At 46.3% G+C, this 13,581-nt stretch overlaps 1 protein-coding gene across 2 annotated transcripts in view; it reads left to right on the top strand.

Moving 5' to 3' along the window:
- The first annotated feature begins 9,422 nt into the window (after window positions 1-9,422).
- Window positions 9,423-13,581, top strand: part of Msh2 (mutS homolog 2) — a 75,470-nt gene continuing 71,311 nt past the window's right edge. For both annotated transcript variants that reach the window (XM_036171109.1, XM_036171108.1), the window contains exon 1: window positions 9,423-9,720. In XM_036171109.1, coding sequence (XP_036027002.1) covers window positions 9,510-9,720 — 211 coding nt within the window. In that variant the 5' untranslated portion in view covers window positions 9,423-9,509. The remainder of the gene's footprint in view (window positions 9,721-13,581) is intronic.

Here is a 13,581-nt window from a genome sequence, read left to right as displayed (position 1 = left end):
TTAGTTATCATCGCCTATTTGTAATAATGAAATTTGTACTTCTAAACACAAGCAGCTTGTCATTGGCATTACCAATCTTAAAACTAGACAAATGTCTTATGTACAGGTGCGGTGTGGAACTCACAACTTAGCCTGCATAGTTAAAATAATTTATGCTAAATATTGAAGAGTGTGTGTCACAAACATTCCTCAGTAGAATATGATAACTAGTCTCATTTTCTGATTAAAGCTGAGTTTCTATATACCTGAGTCTTGTACATAATAAACTTTTTTTTAATGAAATAAAACATTTTTAAACTAAGTTTTCCAAGTTTGTTTGAATCAAATTTCCTAGCATATGCATATATGAGATAATAATTTTTTTTTTGTTTTTTGTTTTTCGAGACAGGGTTTCTCTGTGTAGCTTTGCGCCTTTCCTGGAACTCACTCTGTAGACTAAGCTGGCCTCAAACTCACAGAGATCCTCCTGCCTCTGCTTCCCGAGTGCTGGGATTACAGGTGTGCGCCACCACCACCTGGCTGAGATAATAAATTTTTAAATGATCTGATATACTGCAAAGTGGGACAAACCGGTAATTCTTGCTCTTGGGAGGTAGATGCTGTGGGGTCCGAGGAACCACTGAAGGAAGACCCCAGACTCAAATAGTATGTAAGAGCAAAGAGTGTTTATAATACCATCGTGAATATGGGGTCGTTCACCTGTACCAAATGAAGACAACCTTGAGATGAGCATGCAGGCTTCTTTTAAGCACAGCTAAGGGGAGTTTCAGGGTCATACATAATTGGTTAAGCATGCAGAGGTTACATTAGTATATTTCTAATTGGCCGAGGTTTAGTTAACATTTTTGGACACATCTGCACAAGCTTGGCCGTGACTCAGAAGAGGGCTGCCAGGTTGTCCTTGAGATACGTGACTGACGTTTGTTCTCTCCCTGGACCCTGAATGTGAGGACTTGTAGATAAATGGCCCTTTGTTGGAAGAGACACCAGTTTATCCTCAGAGAGCTGGAACCTAAATTCAGTTGTGAAAATGGAGAGTTTAACCCCTTCAATGCTAGAGGATTAGGGTTTGATGGGTATCCTCTGCTACATATCCACTTAAGGACTTACTGGCCTTGGCTACCTGAGACCCTATCTGAAAGAAATGAAAATCAAAACATAAAAAACTCTGATAATGTGTTGTGGCTCATGCCTATAATCTCAACACTTAAGAGACTAAGGCATGATTGTTTTGAGGCCAGCCTAGGCTATGCAGACATAGAGAGTTTCGGGCTATACAGTGAGACCCTGACCATCAATAACATTCTGAGAGCTGAGGTGGGGTTGGGGTAGGGGAAGGTTCAGTGGTTTCGTGCTCAGCATGTGAGAGGCCCTGGGTTCAGTTTGCACTACTAGGAAGCATGCTACAGTTTTACCACAAGCTAGGGCTTTTCCTGAGTACTTACACATACAGGACGTGAGACCACCTATCTATCGTGTAGGTCTTCACTGAAAACTACCTTAATAGGCATGTGTGCACACAGAGAGTGGGCGGGGCTGCAGCAGTCATCACTGATGACTTCTGATCTGACGTGAGCAGCTGCCTCAGATTCCTGTCACCAAGATGGACCTGAGCCAAAGTGGACCTGCCCCTCTATAAGTCGCTCTTGGGTATTTTTTGTTGTAACAATGAGAAAAGTGACTAAAACTTGTGTTTTTTCAATGTTTCAGAGAAAACAAAATCATAATAGTGCTACTTAGCACGTGAAAATGATATGAAATATAAGCAAAGCCTTTTGGGACACAACAAAGATGGTTCAGTTGACTCCGATAACACTGAGGAAAAAGCTATTCACAGAAAGTGTCTCACTTCGAATACCTCAGACAGGGTCCTACTTTGATCCCAGCTTTGGGAAGCAGAGATGCATGGATCTCTGAGAGCGTGAGGCCAGCCTGGTCTACATACTGAGTTCCAGGCCAGTCAGTGAGAGAGCTACCTTACTCCATAGACCATTTCTAAAAAACAAATAATAATGCTGTGGGATGGTCTTTCTGTACACTGTGAATATGTGTTGCTCTCATTGGTTGGTAAATAAAGCTGTTTGGCCAATAGCCAGGTTAGGCGGTACATTCAAATTGAAGACAGAGATGAAGAAGGGCGGGGTTGAGGGACTAGCCAGCCAGCTGCCCAAGAACAAGATGCCATGTGGCAATAAATAGATGATTAGAAATGGGTTAATTTAAATGTAAGAGCTAGCTAGTAATAAGCCTGAGCCATTGGCCAAACATACTTTGTTTGTGTTGTTTTGTTTTGTTTTTTGAGACAGGGTTTCTCTGTGTATCTTTGAGCCTTTCCTGGAACTCACTCTATAGACCAGGCTGGCCTCGAACTCAGAGATCTGCCTGCTGATTAAAGGCGTGCGCCACCACTGCCCAGCCAAACGTACTTGATATTAGCCTTAGAGTGATTATTTGGAAGCAGCTGTGGAACAGGACAGGACAGAACAACTCTGGTTACAAAATGAATAAATGGCATTCTATGAAATTGCACCAGCAGGTGTGTTGAGGGCCCTTGGAGAAGCTGCTGGCTGTGAGTGCCACACATACTGCAGGAGCAGGATGAAGTGGCCTCCATCAGCACTAGGGAATGACCCTTTTCCCTTGCTGGGGCTCTCTAGTGCCCTCTGCTGACACAGCTTCGTGTTTACTTGCACACACCTGGCCAAAAGGGCGAATTCGGAACTGGGACATTATTTAACACACCGCTTTCTATTCTTTAGCGACTGCTAAGGTCACTGTGTCCCATGCATGGCCAGTCATCCTCTGCAAGGCCTACCGGGATATTTGTCCCGTAGCCTACCCAGTATGTTGGCTATACATTATCTTCGGTGTCTCCTGGTGATTTTCTGCTTTTACCAGTTCTGAAATGCTAACGTTTGCAGGATTTGTATCTCCTACTGGGGGATTCTGTCCTTCTTGCTTCAGTCACCTGTCATCTAAGGCTAGATAGAGGGAAACAATCTCCATTGCTCATCTTCATCCTGACTTCCAAACTGCTTCACACAGCTAGCCCTCAGGCATCACATTACCTTCCTCTCTTCACTTCTGGGATTGGACTCAGGCCTTGTGTGTGTGAGTCCTGTGTGCTACCACTGAGCTATATCCCTGGCCTTTTCCCTCTCAACCATTTCATGGCAAGTGGGGCCTGGTGGCGCAGACTGGTAGCATTTAGGATAGAGGAGCAAGATGGTCCCTGGGAAGTTACAGCCCCTTGGGTTTTCATTGTGAACGCCAGGGCTACCTAGTGAGACCTCCCTTCAAAAACAAAACACTAGCACAAAACAAAAGCAAGGACCTTGTGTCACCAAGAAGGGAGTCCCCAGTTCTCTATAACCTACGTTTTTTTCTGCCCCTAGACTCTCATTCTTCATGAGAAATGCATGTTCCTCAGTCTGTCTTCACTGATCCCTTTGCAACCAAAACATTATTTTCCCTCTTGTCCCTTGTAAACACTGTGTGAAAAGAGGTGGTATTCAATTTCGAGAAAAATCTCTGGAAAATGCATGAATATTCCTGGAAAATATATGAATATTCATTCCCTTCACTAGTCTATCCTTTGTCCCTAATTTTTTACTCCATATTTTCCCTTACTTTTTAGGTAAGGCCTCCCTGTGTAGCTCTGTATGGCCTTGAACTTACAATTCACCTGCCTTTGTGTCCAGAGCAATAGGACCACAGGTGTGGGCCATTTACTTTTGGTTGGTTTGCTTTTCTTTTGGAAACAGGATCTTATAACATAGCCCAGACTGTCCTCAAACTAACACCCCTGCCTTGGCCTCCTGCGGGCCGCAGGTTCAGCTTTCTCTTACCCTGTGTCTGACCTTCCAGCCCCCAGTGGTTTGAGAGCTTTCTCCTGCTCCCTTTTTGTGTCCCTTGTTTTGAGAGACAGTCTCTTGGAGCCCAGGCTGCCAGTTGGATACACAGCCGAGGCTGGCCTTGAACTCCTGCTCCACCTGCTCCCACCGCCCCCTACTCCAGTGTGACCACACCCATCTGCCTTGGTGTGAATTTCCAAGAGTAGATAGGGGTAGACTATTTCTTCATTTTTTCCAGACAGGGTTTCTCTGTGTAGCCCTGGCTGTCCTGGAACTCACTCTGTAGACCAGGCTGGTCTCGAACTCACAGAGATCCGCCTGGCTCTGCCTCCCGAGTGCTGGGATCAAAGGCGTGTGCCACCGCTGCCCCGCAGAAACAGGTTTCTGGAACAAGAGCTGTAAAGAGGTCTGAGGTGGGCCCTCAAAAGAAGTAAGACTAATTACTTCTGGGGGAACGGAGCAGGCTTTCCGGTGAAAGCATTTGGACTGAGGATTGATGGATGGATGGATGACCAGAAGTTTCCAAAAAGAAAGGTCAGGAGAGGTCAAGTGTATCCAGGAGCTTCAAGTTGAAAGGGAAGCTAAATTCATGGCCCCGGTTGGGTGTTGGGGAAACAGGCAGGCACATTGTCAAGCTCCAGGAAATGTGGCTGGAGAGGCAGCCTACAGTTAGATCTTCTACACTTCTTTGTTTTCCAAGGCATGTGGTATTAACTTGTGGGCTAATCACTTCTAAATTCAGACTGTCAGAAACACCCTGAAACTCTTTAAAGGAGCTGGGAAAAGGCTAGGCATGGTGGTTCATGGCAGAAGGATCAAAAGCTATGATCATTTTCAGCTACATACTGAGTTCGAGGTCAATCCGGGCTACACAAAACCTTGTCCAAAAGAAAAAAAAAAAAGCCCTACTGAATAATTTTGCTATAGGATGGGAGGTCTAGCACAGTGGACCCTGACCTCCTTTAGGTCCTTATCCTATAGAATTTTTTAAAAGATTTATTTATTTATTATATATACAGTGTTCTGCCTGCAGGCCAGAAGAGGACACCAGATCTCATTACAGATGGTTGTGAGCCACCATGTGGGTGCTGGGAATTGAACTCAGGACCCAGGGAAGAGCCGCCAGTGCTCTTAACTGCTGAGCCATCTCTCCAGCCCTATCATATAGAATTTAAACCACATATCAACATAAAACTCTGCTCTCACTTCAAAGGGACTAAGAGCCAGCTTATTTTGGTACCAAATATGGTGGCCATGTCCCAGGAACCCAGTTTATTCCAAATACTATGTTCCAACATGATGCCAGTTTCATGAGGTTGTTTGGTTTTTAATTAAATTCATAATTTATTTACCTACCTTGTGTTTTGTGTGTATGCATGCTCATATCCTTAAGGACATGAGTGCCATAGCATGGTGCGTGGAAGCCTAAGGATGCCTTGTGGGAGTTGGTTCTCTCTCTATTTGTGGGTCTGTAACAGGTCCCCAGACCTTAGTGTTGGAATTCCCAGCTACATGACTACACATGCGCAGTTCAGTAGCCAAGTGAGGGGCTTATGTCGTCCTACCTAATCTAGGCGCTGCGAGATCATGCAATTTATGCACACGCTTGGTGCAGCTTGGTAAGCCTATATGCACATGTGCAGGGGAATCCATAAGAAGAAGCAGATCACACACTCCCCCCCCCACCTCTGCATGTGTCTTCCACAGGCCTGATCACACCCTCTCCTGCACCCCCACTTCTCCTAATCAACTCTGATAGTGGGTTTTGTCGTGCCTCAAGGCTTTTCTCAAATGGGAACAGCGCCGCTTAATGAATAACACAGTGCTGTTGCATTAAAACCAACACTTAGCACAACTGACTCCATGATGGGAAGTCCCAATCAGGCCATAAAACTCAGCATGTAGACAGCACCACCTGCCAAAATGAAAACAAAGGCCTAATCCATCAAAGTCCATAGTTCTGGGAAAGTCTATAAGTGTGCTAACCTTGCTTTTTTTTATTTTATTTTTTTATGGTATATATATCAGCAATATATGTGATATATATAGAATCAGCAATATATATGATATATATAAAATCAGCAATATGTATTTGATGTATTTAAAATCAGCACATATATATGATATATATAAAATCAGCACTTTGGATTTTCAAATTTGAGAATATTTGCATATAAATGAGATGTTGGTTAATAGGATTTAAGTCAACTCAAAATTAATTTACATTTGGGCTGGCAAGATACTTCAGGAAGTATACATGGAGAGATGGCTCAGAGGTTAAGAGCACTGGCTACTCCTGAGCTCAATTCCTAGCACCCACATGGTGGCTCAAAACCACCTACAATTAGATCTGGAGCTCTCTTCTGGCCTGCAGGCATACATGCAGGCAGAACATTGTGTACATAACAATAAATCTTTAAAAAAAAAAAAAAAAAAAAAGTCTAACCTTGCGGTTTGGCTTCTGTAGTTCCACTGCTGGTTAACTGTTCTTGTTAACAAGTGTGTCAACCCAGCCCAGGACATGGCTTTTGTGCTCTAAAGCTCACCCTGAGAAAGGCTCAGGGCTACACTGGGATCCTGAACACCCAGTCCAGGTTAGCTAAGAAAGACTTTCTATTGACTTAAACCTGTGTCCAAGTAATCTTCTCTGGTGGACACCCACAACAGGTCTAGGGATGGAATTTGGGTCGTCAGGTTTGGTGCAAGTGCCTTTACCCAGAGCTGTCTCAATGGCTGATAGGAAATCACAACACGTCTGCGTGGTTGGGCTTGCATGGCGGACCGCCTAATTATTTCCGGTTCAAAACAGCCATTTCCAGGTTAGAAAATCTTGAGTGACTAGGACTCAGTGGCTTTACATGGTTGCATAAAGCGCGTGTGGCCATGTAATCTACGCGCATGTGTGGGGCTACTGTACGAATGCACGGCTCACTCTTTTAAAAGCCGGCGCCATTTTGCACAGGTCTCTCTCCTCTTCTTCTCTCCTCTCCTCTCTTCTCTCCTCTCCTCTCCTCACTCACGTGTGTGCTTCACACAGGCCTGTCACATTCTCTTTCTATCCTATATTAATAAACAGCTCTTCTGTGGATTTGTCGTGTTCGGGACGTGTTCCTCGCGGGTAAGAGCACCGCCTAAATAACTAACAATGGCCCTCAGGAAATTTTATAGTAACAGAACAAAGAAAGTTAAAAATTGTAAGGGGAAATTTCTGTCCCACTAGCAACTACCAAGTACCCAGCATCTGCTTCCCAAATTACCACACAGAGGCTTATATTAATTTTAAATGCTCAGCCGGTAGTTTAGGCTTGTTACTGACTAGCACTTACACTTAAATTAGCCCATAATTCTCATCTATTTAGCCACATGGCTTGGTACCTTTTCTCAGTGCGGCATCCTCTTGCTTCCTCTGCATCTGCCTGGAGACCCCCTAACTCTGCCTTTGTTTTCCCAGAGTTCTCAATTTGATGGAACCACCTACACTTCCTGCCTGGCTACTGGCCAACCAACATTTTATTAAACCAATTCAAGTGACAAATCTTTACAGTGTACAGCAAAAAAAATCAAGACATTTTCCCAATGTAGTCATTAAACATCTGGTAGGCAAGTTACAGCGAAGGGGTGAGATGGGGTGGGGCTCTTAGAGACCTTAGATCTTTTTATTTATTTTTTAAAGATTTATTTATTTATTTTATGAATGAATGCTCTAGCTGCATGTACACCTTTATGCCAGAAGAGGGCATCAGATTCCAGTATAGATCATTGTGAGCCACCATATGGCTGGAGGGAAGTGAACTCAGGACCTATGGAAGAGCAGCCAGTGCTCTTAACCATTAAGCCATCTCTCCAGCTCTGACCTTGGATCTTATGTTTGTTTGTTTGTTTTTGTTTTTTTCAAGACAGGGTTTCTCTGTGTAGTTTTGGTGGCTGTCCTAGATCTTAATCTGTAGCCCAGGCTGGCTTGAAATCACAGAGATCCACCTGGCTCTGCTTCCCGAGCACTGGCATTAATGGCCTGCGCCACCACTGCCCAGCTGTGATGGCATTTTTTAGCATTTGAGTAGGTACAAACCAATGTGTCTGTACATTTTACAGATACTTTACTTGATAGTCACAAGGCTGTTAAGGTAAACACAGAAGTGGGCTTTAAACAGTTCTTTAGGGGGCTGGAGAGATGGCTCAGAGGTTAAGAGCACTGACTGTTCTTCCAAAGGTCCTGAGTTCAATTACCAGCACCCACATGGTGCCTTACAACCATCTGTAAGGAAATCTGGTGCCCTCTTCTGTATATGTAATAAATAAATAAATAAATCTTAAAAAAAAAACCAAACCAAACAAACAAAAAACCACAGTTCTTTAGGGGACTAAAATTAACCCAAGATAATTTGGCTCTGGACCTGCAACATTTCAGCCCTTCACAATCACTTAAGTCTTAATGGGCTAATAGCCCTGTAGAATATTTTCTGTAGAATATTTATAACTCTGCAGGTTTTTTGTTTGTTAGAGCTCTACCACTGAGCTAAATCCCCAACCCGTTTTTTTTTTTTTTTTTTTTAAGTGATAATTTACAGTCTCATGTAGTTCAGACTGGCCTCTGTCTGTGTAGCCAAGGATGATCCTGAACTGAGTGTCTCACCAGCCCCACCTTGAAACTGAAGTTCCTCCTGCCCCCCACCTCCTCAGAGGGGGGAGGGGGGAAAGAGGGGGTTCAGGTATGTGCACCACGCTTGTTTCCAAAGTAGATTTTTCATTTATATTTTAAAAAGTTTTAAAAAATGGTTGTTTGTCAGTGTGAGTGCAGATGTCTGCAGCTCACCCCCTCTCCCCGCCCCCAGAACCTGGAGTTACAGGTGATCATGGTGAACTGCATGGGTGCTGAACTCAGGTAGACAGCTGGAAAAACACCACGAGGTTAAGAAGCTACTGAGCCATCCCTCCAGTCCCCCAAGAGTCTTTTTTGTATGTTTTTTCAAGTCAGGGTTTCCCTGTGTAGCCCTGGCTGTCCTGGAACTCGACAGGTAGCCCAGGCTGGCCTCGAACTCAGAGATCGCCTGCCGCGGACTCCCGAGTGCTGGGATTAAGGGCGTGCGCTCCCTCACGTGGCTTCAATGTGTCTTTTGAATACATCAGCCCCCGGATGGATGAAATGAGAAACTGAGTTAGTGGGAGGCTGTGGAGAACAACCCTGACATCTTAAGGTAGGTTGTTTGCTTATAAAGGAAGAGCACAGTGAGTCTGGCACACGTCTAAGCCTGGGTTGAGGAAAAACAACAGTTGTTCTTGGTTTACAAGTTCTTGGAGTTTCACTCCCGCGTTTCCGGTCACTCGATGACCCCGCCTAGCCGAGTCACCCACCGACCTGGGCACCACGCAGGGCGGACCTGCAAGCAGCCGCAAGGCTTCCAGGTCCGCGAGCCCCCAGCCTAGCGAGCATGCGCAGTAGTTAGAGTCCCGGAGAACGCGGGAAGCCGGGGCCCCGTTGGCTTGTGATTGGCTACCGCGGTAGACTCCCGCCCACCGGGCGCAGCGCTGCACGCTGATTGGGCGCAGCCACGGAGGCCGGCCGCGGCCTAGCGGCGAGGGCGGGGTGGCGGGAATCGACCCGGCGGGCGCAGGGTCGCGCTGTGTCTTCGGGGGCTCGTGTGGAGAGGTTCGGAAATGGCGGTGCAGCCGAAGGAGACGCTGCAGTTGGAGGGCCCGGCCGAGGCGGGCTTCGTGCGCTTCTTTGAGGGCATGCCCGAGAAGCCGAGCACCACGGTGCGCCTCTTCGACCGCGGCGACTTCTACACGGCGCACGGCGAGGACGCGCTGCTGGCGGCCCGCGAGGTGTTCAAGACCCAGGGCGTGATCAAGTACATGGGCCCGACAGGTGAGGGAGGGCAGCCCGCGGCGGCGGGACCGGCTCGGGGCGGGCAGCTTTGCAAGCCCCGAGGCCCGGGGCCGGAGACCTGCGCGCATCCCGCAGCCGGCGGGACGGCGGCGCTGCTGCGCCCCAGCGCTCGAGAGGTGGCTCCGGGTGCCGTACGCTTGGTGTATTCCCGTCCATCCACCCAGAGCGGGGTGGGCTTGGCTAGGCCGGACGAGCTCCTGATTAAACAGCGCCTGGTCCCGGCTGTCCTCGAACTCCCGACCCTCGTGTTGCAGTCTCCAGAGCTGATAGGATTCAAGTCGCATGCCTCCCTGTTTAGCTCCAAATCTCCACGGTCAGCAGCAGCGTAGGAGGGAGCAGTGGCGGGCGCCTGGGGAGACTCCTTTACGTTACCCTCATTTTGCCAATATAGCATTATTATTGTTGTTACTATTGTTGTTGTTGTTACTATTATTATTGTTGTTATTATTATTATTATTACTATTATTATTTTACCGTCCCGCTTGAGACCGCGCGATGGAGCATTGTTGAACGGTAGCATGGCTCAGTGGTCAGGACCAGGGACTTGTCTTGCAGCTGAACTGCCCAGATTTCAGTTGCAGACCCCCAAACATGCACACACCATTTGCTGTGTGCGGTTGGGCTAGATGGGAAAGTTGTGCTCGCAGCTCATTGTTTTCTGCCACCTGGCATTATCTGTCCCTAAAAGGCTGCAGACCTCACTTGTAGCCTAGGTAGATAATCTAGGTCCCCCTCCCTCTCGTTGCCTTTTCTTTCAGTGATAATGAAAGAGCATTCTAGGACACCTTGGACTTGAGAGTTCTAATTCTTACGATGTTAGAGACCAAAGATAGCCTTATTCTTCTGCTTCTACCTGGCCAGTGCGGGGGGTGTAGTATGTGTTGTATGTTTTTTGTTAGACAGCTACTCCTTATCTTGAGTAGACAGACAGACAGATGGACGGACGGACACACACACACACACACACACACACACACACACACACACACACGGAATCCTGTGTCCATAGGGCTCATTTCCCCCACTGTTTTCCTAACCCTGAGCACTACTTTATTTTCTGTCTTGATATGCTTATCCTGGGATGTAACATGGAAATGAAGTCACATTTTGTCTTTGTTTCCAGGCTTATCTGTGTTACCAGTATTTCATTCCTTTTGGTTGCTAAATAATTTATGCATTTCCCACATTTTATTTAGCTTTTTGTTTGTTTGTTTTGTTTTGTTTTTTTTTTTTTGAGACAGGGTTTCTCCATGTAGTTTTGGTGCCTGTCTTGGATCTCGATCTGTAGACCAGGCTGGCCTCGAACTCACAGATCCGCCTGGCTCTGCCTCCTGAGTGCTGGGACTAAAAGCGTGCACCGCCGTTTCTTTTTTATCCCCACTACCTGGCACAATTGAATGCAAGTGGCGATTCCAAAGTATTCTCAAGAGAATCTTGGATGAGTTTGAGTCTGTTCCTTCTGAGTGGAACATGTATAGTTTTCAATTCCAATCCTTTGTCTCATGGCAGAAAAATCCATCCTTTCCCTATAGAGTTTGGCTCTTCGGGAACATAGCGTATACACAGACAAGCCTTTCAGACGCTTGTCAGCAGGTGTGCATTGCCGTCTCACACGCTCCACCTTCTAGAGAAGTGGCACCTTCAGTGGACAACCAGATACCTTTTTTTAGATATGGGCACTATAACCTAGCACAGGATGGCCTCTGACTTGAGACCTGCTGCCTTAGCCTCCCTGGTGTGCAGCACCTTGCCTGGGAAGTCTGTCTCTGTGATGCTAGGATTAGAAGAGGAGAATCGGTTGGGGATTTAGCTCAGTGGTAGAGCGCTTGCCTAGGAAGCGCAAGGCCCTGGGTTTGGTCCTCACCTCTGGCAAAAAAAAAAAAAAAAAAAAGACAAACTTTTGGGCTGAAGAGATAGCTCAGGGATCCCGAGTTCAATTCTCAGCAACCACATGGTGGCTCACAACCATCTGTAATGAGATCTGACGCCCTCTTCTGGCATGAAGGAATACATGCTGTATACACAATAAATAAATCTTCAAAAATAAGAGTGTTGGTGGTGCACGCCTTTAATCCCAGCACTTGAGAGGCAGAGGCAGGCGGATCTCTGTGAGTTCAAGGCCAGGAAAGGGGCAAAGCTGCACAGAGAAACCCTGTCTCAAAATACCAAAAAAAAAAAAAGAAAAAGAAAAAAAAGAGAAAAATTTCTCTGGCGTCTAGCTAGTGACAGGGAAATACTAATTGCTGTGCACAGTAGTTAGGCATAAGAACCCAGAAGCTGGGTTGGTAGCACACACCTTTAGTCTCCGGGGTGGGGGGTTGGGGGATGGCGGCTCTCTGTGAGATCAAGGCCAGCCTGGTCTACATAGAGAGTTCTAGAACATCTATGGCGACATAAGGAAACCCCGTCTCAAAAAGCAAACAACAAAAACATGAACTACAGAAAAGAACAGGGCTTCGTGAAGCCTTCAGTGAGTGCATCAGGAGTCCTTACCAAACTGTTCTGCCACATGCTTGTGGAGAGGCTCAACAGCCGCCCCAGAATTAAGCCAGAGCATTTGTGTCCTCTCCTGTAATGGTTTTGCCTATTAGACTTCGTATTTTCTCCCCCCCCCCCCCCAGCTGAGGACCGAACCCAGGGCCTTGCGCTTGCCTATCTACCACTGAGCTAAATCCCCACCCCCTCTTTTCTTCTTTTTAAAGATTTATTATGTATACAGTGTTCTATCTGCATTTATGCCTGCAGGCCAGAAGAGGGTGCCAGATCTCATTACAGATGTCTGTGAGCCGCCATATGGGTGCTGGGAATTGGGTGCTGGGAATTGGGTGCTGGGAATTGGGTGCTGGGAATTGAACTCAGGACCTCTGGAAGAACAGCCAGTGCTCTTAACCTCTGAGCCATCTCTGCAGCCCCTGCATTTATTTTCTAACTAGAGAGCTGATGCGAATTTTTTGTTTGTTTGTTTTGCTTTAGAGACACTGTCTTACTATGCAGCCCTGGCTGGCCTGGAACTTACCATGAGCTCACAGAGATCCACCTGCCCCTGTTTCTTTCTCCAGTGCTAGAATTATAGGATTCACTACCAGACTGACCTCTTGAACACTGGCTTACTTGATTTTATATGTGTGTTTTGTCTGCATGTCTGTCTGTCTGTCTGTGTACCATGTATACGCCTGGTGCCTGAGGAACCCAGAAGGGGGCATCCGATTTTCCTGGAATTGGAGTTACAGATAGTTGTAATCCGCCATGTGGATGCTGAGAAAATTGGGTTTTCATTCCGAGGGATAGTGTGATTATTTTATTTTCATTTATGCACACATGCGTGTGTGTGTGTGTGTGTGTGTGTGTGTGTGTGTGTGTGTGTGTGTGTGAGAGAGAGAGAGAGAGAGAGTAAGAGTAAGAGAGCGAGCGCGCTCGTGCCTGGTGCCAGTTGAGGCCAAAAAGGTCTTTGGATCTCCATATAGTGTTAGGAACTGAGCCTGCCCAGGTCCTCTACAAAACTAGTAAGTACTCGCCTGGCAGTGGTGGCGCACGCCTTTAATCCCAGCACTCGGGAGGCAGAGCCAGGCGGATAAGCGACACAGAGAAACCCTGTCTCAAAAACCAAAAAAAAAAAAAAAAAGTAGTAAGTACTCTTATCTCTTCAGCCTCAGATTTTATTCATTTTATAAAGTACTTGGTATTTGTAGATAAGAATTAAGCTTGAAATATTTTCCATGTAAGACAGGGTCTTAGCCTTGGCACTGTTTAGATTTGGGGAATGAGTAATTCATTATGTGGTAACTCTTCTGTTCTGTTCATGTTGGCAGCTTCCTGTTCCTGTCACAAGATTTCAAAGTG

This window comes from Onychomys torridus, chromosome 21 (genome assembly GCF_903995425.1).
Source record: "Onychomys torridus chromosome 21, mOncTor1.1, whole genome shotgun sequence".
Lineage (NCBI taxonomy): Eukaryota > Metazoa > Chordata > Mammalia > Rodentia > Cricetidae > Onychomys > Onychomys torridus.
Note: the sequence above shows the minus strand (reverse complement) of the source record. Positions and strands in the feature narration are given on the sequence as shown.